Genomic DNA, 21,356 nt, shown 5'->3' on the forward strand with positions numbered 1-21,356 from the left:
CTAGGTCGCCAAACACGGATGACCAAGTCGCCCAAAGCCCAGTCGACCACCATCATACCAAGTCGCCTCAACATGAATGAGGGGTGGGCGGCACTTCTCGCCCACCCCAGTGACCTAGGTCGCCTAACACGGACGACCAAGTCGCCCAAAGCCCTGTCGACCACCGTCATACCAAGTCGCCTCAACACGAATGGGGGTGCGCCACTTCTCACCCACCCCGCTGACCTAGGTCGCCAAACACGGATGACCAAGTCGCCCAAAGCCCGGTCGACCACCATCATACCAAGTCGCCTCAACATGAATGAGGGGTGGGCGGCACTTCTCGCCCACCCCAGTGACCTAGGTCGCCTAACACGGACGACCAAGTCGCCCAAAGCCCCACCGACCACCGTCATACCAAGTCGCATCAACACGAATGGGGGTGCGCCACTTCTCACCCACCCCGCTGACCTAGGTCGCCAAACACGGATGACCAAGTCGCCCAAAGCCCGGTCGACCACCATCATACCAAGTCGCCTCAACATGAATGAGGGGTGGGCGGCACTTCTCGCCCACCCCAGTGACCTAGGTCGCCTAACACGGACGACCAAGTCGCCCAAAGCCCTGTCGACCACCGTCATACCAAGTCGCCTCAACACGAATGGGGGTGCGACACTTCTCGCCCACCCCGGCGACCTAGGTCGCCAAACACGGATGACCAAGTCGCCCAAAGCCCGGTCGACCACCATCATACCAAGTCGCCTCAACATGAATGAGGGGTGGGCGGCACTTCTCGCCCACCCCAGTGACCTAGGTCGCCTACACGGACGACCAAGTCGCCCAAAGCCCTGTCGACCACCGTCATACCAAGTCGCCTCAACACGAATGGGCGGTGCGACACTTCTCGCCCACCCCGCTGACCTAGGTCGCCTAACACGGACGACCAAGTCGCCCAAAGCCCTGTCGACCACCGTCATACCAAGTCGCCTCAACACGAATGGGCGGTGCGACACTTCTCGCCCACCCCGGCGACCTAGGTCACCTAACCCTACTTGCATATTGTAGTTCCAAAATGGTCGCTTAACCCTTTTTTCAGACTTCTTTTGCGTGGCTACTTTGTGTTGCTTGTAAGCAACTAGACTTTTACTACAATTTTTTTTGTAAGCAAATACAACAGATTATTAACCAGTTTTTAATATACAAAAGAGATTACTAACAGTAACAAAAATAACTATGCTTCTTTTTCCCATTTTTTGGCAGAAGCAGGGTGTAAAAGAATAGACAAGATACTCTAGTTCTACAAGTCACGGGGGCAGATTTTGCAACTACAATATGCAAGAACAGTGGCAGGATTCAAGTCCTCGCGTACAATCCTTTGGTACAGGGGCAACTATTGCAACTAGAAGATCAGGGGGAAGTTCATGACCAAAAAATTATGGATCAGATCTTTGCAAATACTTTTGTGGGAAGTCTTGTCATACAAACACTTTGCTTAAGGGGGCAACTATTCCAACTAGAAGATTAGGGGGGAAGTTAATGACCAAACAATTCTGGACAGATCTTTGCAAATACTTTTGTAGGAAGTCATGTCATACAAACACTTTGCTATAGGGGGCAACTATTGCAACTACTCCCTCCGTTCCTAAATATAAGTCTTTTAAGAGATTTCGCTAAATGACTACATACGGAACAAAGTGAGTGAATCTACACTCTAAAGTATGTCTATATACATCTGTATATAGTCTTTTAGTGAAACTTCTAAAAAGACTTATATTTAGGAACGGAGGGAGTAGAATATTAGGGGGGAAGTTCATGACGAAAAAATTCTGAATCAGATCTTTTACCTTTTGCAGTTTTTTCAGTGGGAGAATCTTGCCCATCTTTGCAAATGCTTTTGCCCACAACTCTCCTGGATTGTTGCCTGATCAGCAAGTAGAGTTGCACACACAATTACATTTTTCAGAATTTTCTTCACATTTTTTCGCTCTAGTTCCGCCCTGTTTTACTATGATTTTTCTATGGGAGGAGAGCTCCCCAATGCCAGGCCGTGGCCTTCGGCGACTGTTGTGGGAGAAGAAGTTGCCCGGGGATCTGGGCTCAGGGCGGTAGGGTTTTTCTAGTGTTGTGGGATGTAGAAGGAGGATCACGTGAGGGGAAAGGATGGCAGTTTTCATATGGCATGTTGTGTTTGTCGGGACGTGGCAACGAGAGAAGGATAGACATGCCTTTTTGTTAGCACATGCCAGACGTGGAGAGAGACACACAGGAGCCGTGCCGTCTGGCATGGGTGTGGTCGTCTCATGCCATATGTCGGTCCGCATAGCACGCGTGCGCTATGTTGTATCGTCCTTGTAGTTGGTAGTATGTTTTTTGGCGCTATCATGCTTCATCATCACACAGGCATGGGTGTTCTCCTGCTCGGTTTCGTCTGGCATATATTGGTCAACACTCGCATGTCTATCCTCTCGTGAGTTGGTAGAACTAAGTCTGGCATGGGTGTCCACATGATAGAACGTATGTTGGTCGCATGTCTATCCTTATAGTTGGTAGAACGTATGATGGCATATGTTCTCCTGCTCGGGGAAGTTGGAAGAACGAGGGTGTCCACATCCACAGCCGTCCGTCCGATCTCTCTCTCTCTCTCCCCCCTCGTTATTCCACAGCCGTATGTTGGTCCACACTTGTGAACACTCACGGACGGTCACTCATCCACGTGTTTTTTTGTGAACCACTTGTGAGGAAGTCCGTCCGATCTCTCTCTCTCCTCGTTCTTCCATAAATCCTCCGACTTCCCCCGCCTGCTCAAGCCCCGGCGTTCCTTCTTTCTCTCCGTGAACTTCCTCTGCTCACGCCCTCCACGATCGTGCCACCTATCCATCTCTCTCTCCCCCCGTTCTTCCGCCGGCATGGCGGAGCAGCTCATCTCCACGGCCGTGCTGCACACGCTGCCCCACAGCTACATCCGGTCCGAGTCCGAGTGGCCGCGCCTCGACGCCGACATCCCCGTCGTCGACCTCGCCAACCCCGACAGCGCCGCCGTCGTCTACCAGATCGGCGCCGCCTGCAGCTCACACGGCCTCTTCCAGGTTCCAATTCCCATTTCGCCTAACGCTGCTCTGTTTTTGCCGGAAATGGCGTTGCTCTGCTTTCGCTCACAGTGCGTGCTCGCGTGGTGTGTGTGTGTGGTTTCTGATCGTCAGGTGCTCAACCACGGGCTGCCGGTGGAGGCGATGCGGGCGGCCATGGCGCTGGCGCACGACTTCTTCCGCCTCTCGCCGGAGGAGAAGGCCAAGCTCTACTCCGACGACCCGCCCAAGAAGATGCGGCTATCCACCAGCTTCAACGTGCGCAAGGAGACCGTCCACAACTGGCGCGACTACCTGCGGCTGCACTGCCACCCGCTCGAGCAGTTCGTGCCGGCGGAGGGGCCAGCCAATCCGCCGCCCTTGAGGTATTTATTACTCTTTCTTCATCACTTCCAGAAAACCGCAAATATAACTACTCACTCCGTTCACTTTTATAAGTCACTCAAATAACTACTTCCTCCGTTCAGTTTTATAAGTCATTTAGACAACTGAAATTAAACTGTTTTGCACCACTGACGTAGCTAGAAATAAAATAAAAGGTGCGCACACTTTTAAAAAGTTAGGTCTATTTCAATTGATTTGGATGGGTCTTTAAAATCTGCTAGTTTTTACATGGTAAAAAAAATGCTTCCTAAACTTCTGGGGCATACCCCCTAGATACGCCACTGTTTTGCATTATGTGTGAAATGCCTACAAGGCCTTAGAAAATGAACGCTTTCTTTGTACCTAAATATTTGTAGTTTTAGCAGGCTAAGTTAGTCTATTAATACTATAAATATTTTGGTATCGAGAAAGTAGTATTTGCTGGATCTTCGAAAAGAAAAATGGGGCACCCTAATGAAATTTGGGTTTCTCATTCGTTAGATTAGTAATAACTATGTTGCATCTAGATGTGTCTTAGACATATCCATCGGTTTTGCTAAAACACATCTAGATGTGAGATAAGTATTGCACATCTAAGTTTTATATCATTGATCTTATGTAGAGATTTGTGTGTATTTTTTTTATGCTTGATTTAATTATTTAGATGTGTAATAATTATGTCACATCTAGATGTGTCCTAGACACATCCTTATGCTGTAAAAATGCTTTGAAAGTACTTTTCCTTGATTACTTTGGCATTATTTCGTACCGGTCCTAACTGTTTTAGCTACCATCTTTTGTCACTGATATGCCAAAAACACCACTAATTTCTTTAGCATTTCCCTCCTAGATTCAACCGTAAACAGACAAACAAACACACACTTTTTCTCATGATTCACGAGACTGAGCAAGTTATCAAACAAACTCACCTGGAACAACCACGGATGTACTATATACGTATCAAACTAAGAGCATCTACAACCGGACATATATATGGTTAACCAGCTGCCGTGTGTTTGCATGAACCAGGAATGCCATGGGCACATACTGCAAAGAGGTCCGGGACCTCGGGTTCCAGTTCTACGGAGCGATATCGAAGAGCCTGGGGCTGGAGCAGGACTACATCAATAAGGTCCTCGGCGAGCAGGAGCAGCACATGGCGGCCAACTTCGACCCCAAGTGCCCGTCGCCAGAGCTGACCTACAACGCCCTCACCATCCTGATGATGGATGAGCAGGTCACCGGGCTGCGGGTGCTCAAGGAAGGTCGTTGGATCGCCGTCAACCTGCGGCCCAACACGTTCATCATCAACCTCGGCAGGGCAGCAGGCGACACAACAGCTGCCGGTGCGGAAGCAGGCGGCGGGGCAGTATGTGGCAGGGAAGGAGTCGATGCGGCAACACGCGGCGGGGCAGTATGTGGCACAGAAGGAGTCGGTGCGGCAACACGTGGTGGGGCAGTATGTGGCACAGAAGGAGTCGGTGCGGAAGCAGGAGGCACACCAGCAATCGGCTCGAAAGAAGGCGGCGCGGCTAAGGTCTCCGCCGCAGCGAGGATGATGAACGCGTTGGCCAATGTGACCAGCGCGATCGTCAGCATCGTCCAATGCGCCAACGCCGATGTCAACGACTGAAGAATAGGGTTTGGCTAGCTCTGTCCAAAAGAGGCAAGGTAGTGTATGCTTTTGGCCTTTTCGATTGAAGGACCCCTTTGCAGGTCATTTACAACCGGCGGAGTCCAGAGAGTGTATTGGTATTGTATGCCACCGACCGGGGACGACAACATGACCTATCTTTAACCGGGTTAGATGACTACAAATTAATACGTTAAGTATTTAGTCATCATATATAGCTTCCCTGTTGATGGTTCAAAAGAACAAGGACTATAGGTAGCCTAGCCGAGTGGAAATGGGTCGTTGCTGTTAAGATTCTCTAGTCATGAATAGAATGATGTGTGATGATGCTTGATTTTCTTTAAGAAAGAAAGGAGGGTTACCTCCGGGGCACCACTAGGGATCAGACTACTGATCCCTAGCAGTATATCAGACCACTGGACAGCCATTAGATCGATTGCACTTGCAAGGCGTGATTATGTGCCCAACGTATGACCCACTTCTCCTCTAGTTAGTTTCCACATTATACTCCTGTGATTACGTTGCTACAATACTATTTTCTTCCTTGAATTAATTTCTTCCGAAAATCATGCAAGGATATAATTTAAAGTCCATCTAAATTCTTCTATTTTCGTACTTTATTCAACATTTTTTCTAGACAATTCCTTTTTTGCTTCTAGTGCATAGCGAATTTGCTTCGATGAAAAATGCATCCGCGTAACATTTTATTTTGTTCTTAATGCAGCAAAACCTTGCTTTCACCGATGAAATAATTTTCTTCAATCACAACCAAACTTTTTTGGACGTAATTCTTTTTCCAAACACTTTGCTTCCGTGTATCAAAATTTGTATCTAAGAATATGTTTTCATATCATAAATTTGGGTCTCATATATCTTTTTTATCAACTTTCCAACCAGAAAATTTGCTTCCATCCAATAATAGAAGTGCTTACATGGTAAAATTAATTTGCTTCTACTTGAACATAAGTTTGTTTCCTGCTTCATTCATTCTTACAATAAGTTTCATACATGATACAATTCGTTTCGTTCAAGTCACCAACACTGCCTACTATGCTTCCTTATGTCAACAAATTGTATGTTCCCTATAGACCGTAGACATGATTCCTTTCGCTTGCAGTTGGCCTCATTGTAGGGCTGATCCAAGTATCATGATTGATCACACTTCTTAGTGTAGGCATCAGTTGCCTCCATATATGTCAACGGCTGCGCCCATCAGTTCTAAGGCCAACACACAACTGCTTGAAACATACATCCATAATCTATTAGCCATGATGCATAAGTACAGAAGGTACATATGAAGCAACAACAAGTATTACATATATGGTACGGTAGCGATGAAGTAGAGGTTCTCACATTGCCATGTAAGAAGCATGTACGCTTCATACATGCTATGCCACACCGTCGTTGATTTTTTAAAATTTGATTTGGCATTATTCAACAATAAAAAACAAAAAAAATCGGCTTGCCACTGTCAGCATGTATATGAAATACAGGAAGCATGATGGTAGTGTTTAAACACAAAAATTTCTCTTGACAACACAAATAGTAGAAGTGTGTTTCTTTGGCCCCAAACTATCTGGACTGAAGAAAACATACAACAAAGTTAGGAATCATGGATATTAAGAAGCATCAGTTTGTTTTTATCTCAACATAATTCATATCTAGTGGGAGCATGTAATTTTGTAACTAGAAATAGCACTGAATGTTGCCAACTTGTGTGTGCGTCGATCAATTTGTGATCTACAAACCAATTCCACCCCTCGACGCAAACAAAACAGCAAGGTTGAAGCACGTATCCAGTGTTTAAAAAGCATGGTTGCTGGAAATATCATATGATAAGAATCTGTGCGTGGGACAGATGATGATGGAACGAAAGTTGGATCAGGAAATTCAATACCTTTTGAATCACAGGAAGGATTTCGAATAGGGCAAAAGAACTGGAGGCCACTCCTGATTCTCTGCCTTACGGGTGCAGCCGGTTCAAATCTCAAGGTCCAGGCACTTCATGGGCAACAAACACGGTGAAGATGGAGAGCACGACCACCTACTGCCGTGATGGCACGCCACCAAGGTCACTAGCGACCGCTTCTTTTAGTATTAGGTCGGTAGAGGGGATTAGATTTGGGCGTTGTGGTGGATTGCATCATGGGCGATGGATTTCGTCTCCGGCAAGGTGGGAAGGGAGCACGATGCGCAGGAGACGGAACAACCTGGGTGGCGGAGTAGGGCAGGACAAGGGCGACAATGTTGATGATGAGCTCAAAGGAAGGATGCGATAGAGCCATGAGAGAGGAACGGAGGTTCAGGAGAGATTGACGGGAGAGATCTCAACCCTGACGGGAAAGGGACCAGGGCCTGCGTTAAATATGGGTGGTTAGCAATTTAGTATCAGGAAGACCTTGACCGTGGGATTAATTGGACATCGATGGTTCACATGTGGTCTGCCGATTGCTTCGTATGAGACTACTGGTACAAAGCGTTTCCCTTACCTCCGGCCTTTGCATATGCATGCAGCGCCAAATGATGATGATGCTTGAATAAAATGGGTTTTTCCTCACTTGGTGTAAGCTTTTCAACCAAAACCATGTAAAAGAATGGGCAACTCACGAAATTAATAAGCCTATATTAAAGCTGCACATTGCAGCCGAAAACATGACATGCTCTACAAGCTACTAATTGCCTGGTATGTTCTGTTGCTTTCAACGGGATTGAGTACTACCAGAGGGGCACATCTTTTCTTTGATTACTTGTGTGTATTTGCGATGTGTGGTGTGTGCATTCAAATATTGTGGCACGTACTCATGCGTGGTCCTCGCCATCGTCCAATGCGCCAACGCCGACGACGAGTGAAGAATACGGTTCTGCTTTTTTTTTCAGTCAACTCCAGCGGTCGCCGGCGCCAACGGCCATGGCGGCGGAGTGATGGGAGGGAATTTTCTATATGCCGCACGTTGCGTCATATCGCACAGACGCGAGTGGAGTGGGCTGGCCCACTGAACGCTAGCACCAGCTTTCTGTTTAGGACCATTCTGGAATATTTTCTCCGGGTTTTTTAACTGACTTTTTCCTGCTCTGTTTCTTGTCTGGATGTTTGGGTTTTCTTAGTGGTTTTGTTTTCCTTCTTGCTTTTTCGTTTTTTATGCTTATTTTCTCATGTTCTTTTTCGTTTTTATGAACATTTCATGGTTTAAAAATATATTTGTGATTTCATAAAAAAGTGTTCTGTTTTTTCAGAAAAGTTCAAAGATTTTAAAAATATTCTCGTTTTACAAACAAATCCAAGTTGGAGCAATTTTCTGTTTCATAAAAAGTTAACGGATTCAAAAATTATTCGAGTTTCCATTTTCTTTGCGGAGTTTGATTTTTTCCCTTTCTCTAAAAATTGTTAAGATATTTCAAGAATGGAACAAAATTTGAAAATGAGAACAATTTTTGAAATGACGAACATATTTTCAATTTTTCGAATTTAATTTGGAAACGTAACAACTGTTTAATACCTGCACAAGAATTTGAAAACCAGAACATTTTTTGAAAATTTGTGGTAAACTTGTTAAAACTGTATATTTTTTTTGAATTTAAGAATAATTTTTTCAAACAATTTCATGTTCTAAAAACTGAACATTATCTAAAGCACAACATTTTTAAAACCTGATTTTTTTTTGAATTTGTGAGCAAAATTTGAAAACGGGAACAATGTTTCAATTGTTGAACATATTTTCAATATTTGGAACAAAATTCGGAAACGTGACTAATTTTTTAGTACCTGAACAAAAAATTTGAAAGTAAGAACATTTTTTGAAAATTGGTGAACAACTTGTTAAGCTTGAACATTTTGTAAATTTATGAACAACTTTTTTAAACACTTCCTTGTTCTGAGAAACTGACCATTTTCTAAAAGCAAAAAAAATTTAACCCGAACATTTTTTGAATTTGCAATCAAAATTTGAAAACAGGAACAATTTTTCAAATGACGAACATATTTTTAATTTTGGGAACCAAATTTGGAAATGTGAACAATTTAATAATACTTGAACGAAAATTTGAAAATAAGCACATTTTTTGAAAATTTGTGATCAATTTATAAAATGGGTATATTTTTTTATTTATTAATAAATTTTCAAAAACACTTGCATATTCTGAGAAACTGAAAATTTTCTAACAGCATGAAAATTTTAAAAAATCTGAACAATTTGGAAGTGTGTACTATTTAAAAAGGAAAAGCATGAAAAGTTGAGAAGAAACTAAAAATGAATAAAAAAGTTTAGAAAAGGAAGAAATAATGAATTTAACAAAAAAAATTCATGTTCGCTAACTTGGGCCTTCCAGTGGGATCTCCGCCTATGCATGGGGTCGACATTTTACCACAAAGAACGGCAGATAGGACCTCTGGGTGGGAGCAGAGTACGGGTGCTCCTATACAGCGCCGCGGACACCCGCGCTGCGGACGCTCGTTGCCGCTACTGACTCCTGCAGCATCCCATGTTGGGCCGGCTCAACAAAAAGGTGGTCGCTCGATATCATACACTAGTCGTTGAATTTCGGAAAAATAAAATTGTCGCGGTTGATCAGTTGTCCAATTGGTCAATCGTTGCCTTTTAAATTACTATTTAAAAATTATAAAAACACAAAATGCTCATGCATCTTAAAACAACATCTTGAATTTAAAAATTAGTTCCCAAAAAATATGAAAATTCATCAAATCTTTCAAAAAAAGTTCACCAATTCGAAAAAATATTCATTAATATTGAAAAAAGTTCACAAAATAGAACGAGAGTAACGAATTTGAATAACAATCATTAAATTTGACAAAAAGTCAATGAATTTTTAAATAAGTTTACCAATGTTTTTAAAAAGGTCATAAAGTTTGAAAACATTCATAGAATTTGAAAAAACGTTCACTGAATTTGAAAAGAAATATCAGTATTTTCAAAAGTTCAATAACTTGAAAGAATAATTAAATTTTTAAAAAATCATGCATGTTTTAGGAAAGTTCATTGAACTGAAAAAAAAAGTTCACAAATCTTCAGAAAGTTCATTAAATTTGGAAAACATTCATCCATTTTAAAAAAAGTTCATCAAAATTTCAAAATGTTCACTGATATTAAAAAAAAGAGTTCATCGAATTATAAGAAAAAATTCATAATTTTTTGAAAAAGATTCATTAATTTAGAGAAAAGATTGTTCGATTGAAAAAAAGTTTATCAAAAAAAGGCAGCGATTTTTCCAAGAATGAAAAATTATATAAAATAAAATGCAAATGAAAAAGTACTAAAAAGAGTAAAGAAAAGAAACCAACAAATCGAAGAAAAACCAGTCCTGAAAAAACCAAAATGAGAGAAACCCATCTAAGAAGCTTCCACAAGCTTCTCAAAATCGGAAAATCCTCCCTCCCGCTGGAAGTGACATGAGCCGGCCCATGCCCGAAAACTGCATGCGCCGGTTAAGAAAAATGCACTTTAACCAGCACCTGCAGCGCCAAATAGGATTTACCGGTGTAGGGTACTTTGGCGGTTTAAGCTTTGGGCCCGGACGAGATTGGTTGGGCTCTCGGAGGTTTTGATTTCAGCAATCCGTCAATGGAATGGGTTGATTTTTGCCATGTGTTTGCCCTTTTTAAATTACTCAAGTGGTAAGTGTCATAGGAAACGTAGGGTTTCTCGTGCAACTGTCGCCGCCTGAGAAATTTATGTCCCCTCGCCTTCTTCTGCCGTCTTGGTGCTGAGAGGTGGGGGTTACTCGTGTTGGGAAACGTAGTAAATTCAAAATTTTCCTATGCTATACAAGGATCTATCTATGGAGAGACCAGCAACGAGCAAGATGGAAGAGCATCTTCATACCTTTGAAGATCGCTAAGCAGAAGCGTTACTAGAACGCGGTTGATGGAGTCGTACTTGCAACGATTCAGATCGCGGTGTGATTCCGATCTACGTGCTGAATCACGGCACCTCCGCGTTCAACACACGTGCAGCCTGGTGACGTCTCCAACACCTTGAACCAGCAAGGAAGGAGGAGATGTTGCTGGAGAGCTCCGGCAGCACGACGACATGGTGGCGGTGGAGCTACGTGGAACTCCAGCAGGACTTCACCAAGCACCGCGAAGGACAAGGAAGGAGAGAGGTAGGGCTGCGCCGAGAGAGAGAGATTCGTGTGTCCCAAAACAACCCCAAACCTCAACTATATATAGGGGGAGAGGGAGGGGGCGCAACCCTTAGGGTTCCCACCCCCAAGGGGTGTGGCAGCCCCCATCTGCGCCAGTAGGTGGCGGCGAGGAGGGGAGGAGGGGTGTGGCGCACCCCTGGTGGGCCTTAGGCCCACCTGGCTTAGGTTTTCCCCCCTTCCCTCTCCCCTGCGCCTTGGGCCCCTGGTGGGAGGCGCACCAGCCCACTCTGGGCTGATTTCCTTCCACCTTTTGGCCCATGTCACCTTTTGGGTTGGTGGCCCCTCTCGGTGGACCTCCGGAACCCTTTTCGGTGGTCCCGGTACGCTACCGGTGACGCCCGAAACATTTTCGATGTCCAAACCTTTCATCCTATATATCAATCTTTACATCCGGACTATTCGAAACTCCTCGTGACGTCCGGGATCTCATCCGGGACTCCGAACAACCTTCGATAACCATGTACACTATTTCTCTATAACCTTAGCGTCATCGAACCTTAAGTGTGTAGACCCTACGGGTTCGGGAGACGTGCAAACATCACCGAGACATCTCTCCGGCCAATAACCAACATCGGGGTTTGGATATCCATATTGGTTCCCACACGTTCCACGATGATCTCATCGGATGAACCATGATGTCAAGGATTCAATCAATCCCGTATGTAATTCCCTTTGTCTATCAGTATGATACTTGCCCGAGATTCGATCATCGGTATCCCTATACCTTGTTCAATCTCATTACCGACAAGTCTCTTTACTCGTTCCGTAGCACATCATCCCGTGACTAACTCCTTAGTCACATTGAGCTCATTATGATGATGTTCTACCGAGTGGGCCCAGAGACACCTCTCCGTCACACGGAGTGACAAATCCCGGTCTCGATTCGTACCAACTCAACAGATACTTTTGGAGATACCCGTAGTGCATATTTATAGTCACCCAGTTACGTTGTGACGTTTGATACACCCAAAGCACTTCTACAGTATCTGTGAGTTGCACAATCTCACGGTCCAAGGAGATGATACTTAGACATTAGAAAAGCTTTAGCAGACGAACAACACAATCTAGTGTTATGCTTAGGATTGGGTCTTGTCCATCACATCATTCTCCTAATGATGTGATCCCGTTATCAACGACATCCAATGTCCATGATCAGGAAACCATGATCATCTGTTGATCAACGAGCTAGCCAACTAGAGGCTTACTAGGGACATATTATGATCTATATATTCACCCATGTATTACTGTTTCCGGTTAATACAATTATAGCATGAACAATAGACAATTATCATGAACAAGGAAATATAATAATAACCACTTTATTATTGCCTCTAGGGCATATTTCCAATAGTCTCTCACTTGCACTAGAGTCAATAATCTAGTCGCGTTGTGATGAATCGAACACCCATATCATTCTGGTGTTGATCATGTTTTGCTCGTGGAAGAGGTTTAGTCAATGGGTCTGCAATATTCAGATCCGTATGTACTTTACAAATATGTATTTCTCCTTTCTGGACGTAGTCCTGAATGGAGTTGTAGAGGCGTTTGATGTGCTTGGTCTTCGTGTGAAATCTGGGCTCCTTGGCTATGGCAATAGCTCCAGTGTTGTCATAGAAGAGTGTCATCGGGCCTGATGCACTTGGAATTACTCCAAGGTCGGTGATGAACTCCTTTGTCCAGATCCCTTCTTGAGATGCTTCCGAAGCAGCTATGTACTCCGCTTCACATCTAGATGATGCCACACGTCTTGCTTGTAGCTGCACCAGCTGACTGCCCCACCATTCAAAACATATACATATCCGGTTTGTGACTTGGAGTCATTCGGATCTGTGTCGAAGCTAGCATCATCGTAACCCTTTACGATGAGCTCTTCGTCACCTCCATAAACGAGAAACATCTCCTTAGTCCTTTTCAGGTACTTAAGGACATTCTTGACCGCAGATACGTCTCCAACTATCTATATTTTTTGATGGTTTCATGCCATTATCTTGTCAAACTTTGGATGTTTTGTATGCCTTTTTTATCTTTTTTGGGACTAACTTATTAACTCAGTGCCAAGTGCGAGTTCCTGTTTTTTCCATGTTTTTGACCCCTTTCAGAGGAGGATTTTGATCGGAGTCCAAACGGAACGAAACTGCCAAAAAGATTTTTTCCGAAACAGAAAAAGATCGGGAAGCCTGAGAATCAGGGCAGGGGGCCAGCAGGGACCCCACAAGCCCCCTAGCCGCGGCCAGGGGGCCCGCGCCTCCCAGGCTTGTGGGCTCCCTGGGCCACCTCTGCCCTAGGACTTTCGCCTATAAATTCCATAAAATCCCAGAAAAAAATTAAGAGATCATCGAAAGTACTTTTCCGCTGCCGCAAGCTTCTGTCTTCGCAAGATCCCATCTGGGGCATGTTCTGGTGCCCTGCCGGAGGGGGATTCGGATACGAAGGGCTTCTTCATCAACACCATGAGCTCTCAGATGATGCGTGAGTAGTTCACCATAGACCTACGGGTCCATAGCTAGTAGCTAGATGGCTTCTTCTCTCTCTTGGATCTTCAATACAAAGTTCTCCATGATCTTCATGGAGATCTATCCGATGTAATCTTCTTTTGTGGTGTGTTTGTCGAGATCCGATGAATTGTGGATTTATGATCAGATTATATATGAATCTTATTTGAGTTTCTTCTGATCTCTCTTATGCATCATTTCATATCCTTGTAATTCTCTTCGAGTTGTGGGTTTTGTCTGGCCAACTAGATCTATGATTCTTGCAATGGGAGAAGTGCTTGGTTTTGGGTTCATACCGTGCGGTGACCTCACCCAGTGATAGAAGGGGTAGCGAGGCACGCATCGTGTTGTTTCCATCAAGGGTAAAAAGTTGGGGTTTTCATCATTGGTTTGAGATTATCCCTCTACATCATGTCATCTTGCTTAAGGCGTTACTCTGTTCGTCATGAACTCAATACACTAGATGCATGCTGGATAGCGGTCGATGTGTGGAGTAATAGTAGTAGATGCAGAAAGTATCGGTCTACTTGTCTCGGACGTGATGCCTATATGTATGATCATTGCCTTAGATATCGTCATGACTTTGCGCGGTTCTATCAATTGCTCGACAGTAATTTGTTCACCCACCGTAATATTTGCTATTTTGAGAGAAGCCTCTAGTGAACACTATGGCCCCCGGGTCTACTCCACACCATATTTTCAGCCTTACTCTTTTTCTTCATTGCAATTTCCGCCTTCAGATCTCACTTTGCAATCAATCTTGAAGGGATTGACAACCCCTTTATAGCATTGGGTGCAAGCTCTTTTGTTTTTGCGCAGGTACTCTGGACTTGACGCGATTCTCCTACTGGATTGATATCTTGCTTCTCAAACTGAGGGAAATACTTACTGCTCCTGTGCTGCATCGCCCTTTCCTCTTCATGGGAAAAACCAACGCAAGCTCAAGAGACGACAGAAGGATTTCTGTCACCGTAGCAGAAGAATTTCTGGCGTCGTTGCCGGGGAGGATCAAGTCAAGAACTCATCCAAGTAAGTGTCGCAAACTCATCTCTTGCATTTACTTTTTGGGCTTATTCCATCTGTGCCCCCAATTCCTTAGTTGTGCTCAGTTTTCCCCACGCTTCAAACTTTTGCTCACTTTTCCCCTCTCCCTTAGCTGAAACTCTCACAAATGTTGATAACACGCGTTTGCCGTCTTGGTCGTTAACTGACTTGTGGGGCCATGTTGAACTCTGTTGACTATGGCTGTGGCTTCGCTGGTTGGGCCGTGTTTGTGTTCATAGGACGGGCCCGTTAGTTTGTTGGTAATAAATTAAAAAAGCCTACTATCGATGGATGCAGCCTGCTATGCATGCCCGTCTTTGGCATCGATGTAGCCTGCTATGCATGCCCGTATTTGGCATCGATGTAGCCTGCTATGCATGCGAACACCGCCACGCACGCATCTAGTGACCTAGACCTAAACCCATGCATGCACGCCGACACGCACACATCGATCCGTGTCGCACGGTTGCCAGTGGATTCAGTCGCTCCGCAACGTCGTTTCACGCGTCGCAGGCATACGTGCCGGTGGCAGAAGGGGCAGGCTGCACGCACGCTCGCACGCTCGCGTCCATATGTCGAGGCATCAGTTCACGCCGCACGGCTGCCGCTCGATTCAGTTGTGCCGGTGGCAGAAGGGGCATGCAGAAGGGGTAGCCGCCAACGCAGAGCACGCAGAAGGGGGAGGCAGGCAGCCGCCAACGCAGCAGGGGGAGGCAGCCGCCAACGAAGAGCACGCAGAGCCGCCAACGCAGAGCACGCTCGCTTCGATTCACGTTCACACATTGATGATCGCATCGATTCACACAACACCACTGAGTCACGATCTACGCCGTTTGTGCGTGTACCCACTTCGTCTCCCCCGACTATTTAAACTGCCCTTCATTGCCTCTTCTTCTACAGATCCATCTGCGCCTCCCACTTCTCTTCTTCCCCCAAAAGCGAGAGCGGTTCCACTCAGCGAAGCGTTCAAGATGCAGTTCTACAGCCCAACGTTCCAAGGGCCTCCACCATGCCGGAACGGCGGTACCCCGCCAAGGTCGTCGTCGAGGAATCGCTTCGCGTGTGGGCGTTCTCACGCTGGAGGGGTAGCACTGAGCTTGCACGGGGGTTCCTCCGTGCAGGCTTCCACCACCTCCCGGCGGGCTCGCCGCCCATGTTCAACCTCGTGGAGCAGCGTCCCCACGCCAACGCTCCACCGGTAGGGCTCGTCGTCCACTTCACCAACAGGTTCGATGCCTACCACCTGCTCGGCAAGGTGTATTGGTGTGGGTGTGAGTTCATCGCATTCACCACCTATAACATCTTCATCGACTTCGAGAGCATCTTCCCCGCTCGCGACCGCATGCACAGCCTCCCGTACCACCTCGGCGACAACGGCCTTGAGGAGGAGGATTACTGAAGCCGGCGGCGAAGAAGACGGTGAAGCCGACGGTTAAGGTGAAGACGACGGTGAAGACATGGCGGTGTTGCCCTAGCTACCCTATCTAGTAGTATGTAGTATTAGTTTGGTGTGTGTGTTGCCCGACCTAGCTACTAATTATTATTATCTATGTAAGAAATTGGTGTCTATGTCCCAAGAACTTATATATGTTGCCCTAGCAACCCTATCTAAGTTAAGTTATGTGTGTTATATTAATGCTTTGTTATGTTTGTATTTTGTTTGTCCCAAGTTTAGACACGGCTAATTGGCGTGGGAAAAATTAACCAAATTAACTAAAAATGATGTGTTTATAGATGCCTTCTAAAAATAAGAACATATTGTACATTTGTACACGGCTTTGGTTTGCTGAGCTCTCTATTTTTTAGGTGTTCCAAGAATACTTTGGTTTTCAGAAATATTGAAGTATCAAATACTTTGAGATGTTTGGCTTTAGTCAAAAGTGTAGTTTTATGTACTTTAATCCCTACTTTAATATGTAGAAAACTACACTATGTTTGAAGTATGGTTGGACCTCTTTTTCCAAACATGAAGTATAAATTACACTATGTAGAAAACTACACTTTGAGATGTTTGGCTTTAGTCAAAAGGATAAATGAAGGGACCCATAAAGGAAAGCCAAAATAATTCCTCAATGAGATAGAAGAGATTGGGCAATCAAATTAATGAAAAAAGCAATCAAAAAACAAAAAAGAACAAAGCAATCGTTCCTAAACAAAAAAAGAAACATCACTTGTTTCTGGGCCTCATTTATCCTTTGTGGGCCTATTGCAGCTTGATTCTCTTTGGGCCCGCAAACTAGGTTTTTTTCTAGCAGAACTGACGAACTCGAGGACAAAAGTTTGGCAAGTGCGAGAGAGAAGAGATGAACTTGATGTATATCCCTCGTGCTGCTCAAGTACTGCTTACTGTCATCTGACGAGCTAGGGTATGACCCAACACTCGAGGTTATTAGCTAACGAAATAATCCTATCACTGAACTGGTAGTTGTCTTCTGTTGAAACTGAAAGTGTCGAAACTTAACAGTAAACTGCATACATTCAGAGATCGACAGTTGCACTAAACAGAGTTGCATTTGAGATAAACAGACGAGGATTGCTAAACAGTTGCAACAACAGTAGACAAACATCTCTAATGAGAGATGGCCATCAAGTAAAAAATTCCTAGAGCAAGTATTCCTAAAGCTATCAAATTGGATTGCTTCTTCAACTCAATCAGCTGCTTGAAGTTCTTGTTCATCTTCTTCAATTCCGTCTTCTGTTCGACATCTACCACTGTCGGGTATTCCGGACGCACTACTGCTGCCGGAGCGGCACTGTCATGGGGCAGATTGAACTCGCGGATTGCATCCCCCCTCGAATCCAGCAAGCCCAACCCTTGAAGCCTCTGGATGTAATCATCCATCCACTCAAAATGGTGGCATTTCTTCACGATCTGGAAATGAAATCATGTAACCTAAATCCAAATCTAACAGAGATAAAGGATGCGAGGAAAACTCAGATCTAACCTGCCCCTCCGGCTTGCTCTCGCATTTGACGAACTCGCACCCAAAGTTCCCATTCTTCTCCTCCTTCGAAGTCAACCGCTTCAGTGGTGCAATCCATGGGCAGTCAGTGCATCGAGTCATCGGCACTGGACCATACACCGGCCACGTGGAACGGGGGGCTGACGAGGAGGTCGACATATCGCCCGAGAGGAAAAAACAGAGGAATTGGTCGAGAGGAAGAAGAACGAGAAGATGGGGAAAGAAACAAAGGAATTGCTCGATCTGCTCGATGCCTTTGTCTGTTACATGGAGAGAGGAGAAGGGGAAGCTATATTGACGATTTGCCACATTGTATTTTGCAGTTTGAATATTTGAACCAACTCTTAACACTGACATGTGGTGGTCATGTGCGAAAAATACAATTTCATATGTAAAGTGGGGCAGATCGTAAAAACCCGAGAAGGTCAGTGCAGTAGCCAATCAGGATGCATCACGCGGATCGCGCATGCCTGCCCACATCTGACGGGTGGTGTTTGGCGCTAGGGTATGATCCGACGACGGACGTTCGACGCTAGGGTTTGGAGCATTTTTGCGGGTTTATGGGCGAGTCAACGGGGTTATTAGGGTTTGACCAGATTTCAAATGGCCATAACTAAATTAGAAAAAATCGCAAAAATATAAAACAAATGTAGTTCGTCTGTTTATGAGACCTAGTTACCATAAAAAAATATAAACTCGGTATAGGGGCGTTTTTTTGAAAAGTCATTTTTTGAAGTGACCTGTCAAAATCAAGTTCAAATGTTTTTAAAAAATTCAAAAAAAATCAAAATGTTGTAATTTTTACGCACATACCGTCATATGTGACCAGGTTATGAGAAAAAAAATATAAACTTGGTGTAGGTCATTTTCATGAAAAAAGCCTTCACAAAAATGAGTTATCACCTATGAACATTTTTAGAGTTCGTAGAATAGGGAGAGAGGGTTTAGGGTTTGAAAAAAAATTCAAAAAAAATCAGAAAAATCTCCATAGCTTCATTTTGGAGTGAATAAGAAGGATCTGAACTTACTTTTTCATTTTCATATCTAAAACGTGTTATTTAACGATTTTGAATTAAAAACATATTTTTTCAAAAAAATGTAGTAATATGAATATTAATCAATAAATAGTGAGACTTCGTTTTTACCCTATATATATGGAATAAGTGTTAATAAAAATATATATGTCTCATTTAGGGAAGGTTAAAAAAAACTTGATTTCAAATAGGGCTGTTTACCCTAGCTTTCGAGCTCGTTTCTAGCACATTTCTCATTCGGACTGTTCACCTAAGAATATTGGACTTGAAATGCTCGATCAAATACACCGCACAGAGCAATGAACCTCCAATGTTCAACTTCAACTTTGGCTCGAATCCAAATTTTGGCCCAAATTCAAATATTGATTTAAATTCAAATTTTGATGGAAATTTGAATTTTGACTCAAATAAGGAACCAAAGTAGAAGCAACATTATTACAACTGATGCCAACATTAGTACAACTGATGCCAACATTATTACAGTAGCTCAAAGCTACCAAGTTTTAAGATGCCAACATCTTAATACAAATCTACCAAGTTTTAAGTGATCGACTCGCCCTCAAATTGACAACACAAACATTTTCCAACAACTTAATTCAAAATTTTGACTTGCTCTTTGTGTTTGTAGCTGGCTTCACAGTCTTGCTCCTGGTTTCCCTAGTTGAGATGCTCTTTTCTTTCACACTCTTGTTCCTTTTGATCTTGGGCTTTACTTGGTGTTTTCCCCGTGGAGGTGCTGATGGAGTAGTTCCACTCGCCGAGCACTTGACGACCATTTGACGGTCATCTATGGGTTCAGTAATCTTTAAAGGCACAATTGGAACAATTACCCCTCCTCTTCCTCTCTTATAGCTTCAAAACCATCAAAGGCCATGGTTTCAAAATCTTCTATTTCATTTGCTGCTGCATTCTCCACTCCATCTTCAATCTCCATTGCTGCTGCATTCTCCACTGCATATTCAATCTCCATTGCTGCTGCATTCTCCACTGCATCTTCAATCTCCATTGCTGTTGCATTCTCCTCAGCATTGGCTGATGTCCATCTTTCCTCCTCTCCAAATGATGCATCCACTGCATTGGTACAAAGCCTAGCAATATGCCCTAGAACTCCACATTTTTTGCAAGCACGTTTCTTTGGTAGACGACCCTCCTCACCTGCTCTAATCCTCTGGTTCCTTGGTCTTCCTGGTGGTCTAGTAATGACAAGAGCGTGGAGTTTGAACCCTGGATCTACTATGTTCCATTGATCTTTCCCCAATAGTGCAGGCACATTGTCAGCATAAGCAACCATAAATTTGGCAACAGAGAAATACTCAGAGCAATATTGATCAACTTCACCATCTGCACCCCCAATAACGGTCATCAGATGTAGGGCATGTATGCATGGCTTCCCACGGATCTGGCATTGCCTACAAGTACATTCTCTAGTACTTAGGTTCACAGGATACCTCCATACCCTATTTTTAGTGTCAGTATAGGTAACCTCTGCCTCATATGTACCAGATCGAATACATTTCATCTTCAGGCCTCTTGCCTTCAAGTGCAATGCCTTAATCAGTGATGGGAGCATTTGATGACCAACATATTGTGTTTCTGCAATTCTTTTGCGAAGAGCCATCTTTATCATGATCATTTGCCTCATCTTGTCAAATGCTTGCCACAACAAGAGCCCTTTCACTGACTTGAACTTTGAATTGAAGCACTCTGCAAGGTTACTGGTCACATAATCTACTTTGCAGATTTCGTTGAATTTGCTTCTTGACCACACCTTACCATGATGTGCATCCATGTACTCCTTCACAAGAGGATTTTGAGCATACAACACTCTCAAATGGTGTTCATGCTTCCTTTTGCTGCATGTGTATGATGCTGGCCATAAGCTCTCATCATAAACTTTACCTTTGAACTTCTTTTTGAAATTATGCGCTAGGTGTCGCATACATTCCCTATGCTCCACTCTAGGGAATACAATTTCCACCGCACTCTCTAAACCCTTGCAAGCATCTGTGTGTATAGCCAAACCTGGGGGTGTGCCTATAATGTTGCGCAACTGCTGCAGAAACCAGACCCAACTTTCCTCAGACTCTGCCTCCACCACACCAAATGCAACTGGGAATAGCCAGTTGTGTCCATCAACTGCAGAAGCTGATACTAGATGTCCTCTCCATTTTCCAGTCAAATGTGTAGCATCTACAGCCAAATAGGGCCTGCAACCATCTAGAAACCCCTGCCAGCAAGCCTTGAAACAAACAAAAGCCCTTCTGAAGCACTCCTTCTGAAATGACTTCCCTTTTATTTTGAATTGAACTGTATGCTTGTCAATCTCTACAACACTCCCTGGACTTGCCATCTCCACTTCAGCTTTGAAAGTGTAAAGCAGCTGAAAACTGTCATTCCATTGACCATTAATTCTGTCAAGAGCCTTTTCCCTAGCATTGAAAATTCTAATGTAAGGAATTTCTATCTTGTACTTCTCAAAAAGCTTCCCACGGAGTGTTGTTGGACCAAGTCCAGGTTCTTCTCTCAGCCAATCCAATATAGCATCTGCCATCCACTTAGTTTTTGCTAGCTTGGTTTTGGCCTTCCCCCCTCCCCCTCCAGGT

At 44.2% G+C, this 21,356-nt stretch overlaps 1 protein-coding gene across 2 annotated transcripts; it reads left to right on the forward strand.

Annotated features, from left to right (window-relative positions):
- The first annotated feature begins 2,730 nt into the window (after positions 1-2,730).
- On the forward strand, positions 2,731-5,405 carry LOC123447557 (flavanone 3-dioxygenase 2-like). 2 transcript variants are annotated; one of them, XM_045124163.1, is made up of 3 exons: positions 2,742-3,065; positions 3,180-3,430; positions 4,458-5,405. In XM_045124163.1, exons 1-3 carry the CDS (start codon positions 2,886-2,888, stop codon positions 5,059-5,061), a joined length of 1,035 nt encoding a protein of 344 aa, XP_044980098.1. In that variant the 5' UTR covers positions 2,742-2,885; the 3' UTR covers positions 5,062-5,405. The 2 variants fall into 2 exon arrangements, with proteins under 2 accessions (XP_044980097.1, XP_044980098.1); XM_045124162.1 differs by having other exon boundaries at positions 2,731-3,430.
- Positions 5,406-21,356: the final 15,951 nt, after the last annotated feature.

The sequence above is a fragment of the Hordeum vulgare genome, chromosome 4H, assembly GCF_904849725.1.
Source record: "Hordeum vulgare subsp. vulgare chromosome 4H, MorexV3_pseudomolecules_assembly, whole genome shotgun sequence".
In the NCBI taxonomy this organism is placed as follows: domain Eukaryota; kingdom Viridiplantae; phylum Streptophyta; class Magnoliopsida; order Poales; family Poaceae; genus Hordeum; species Hordeum vulgare.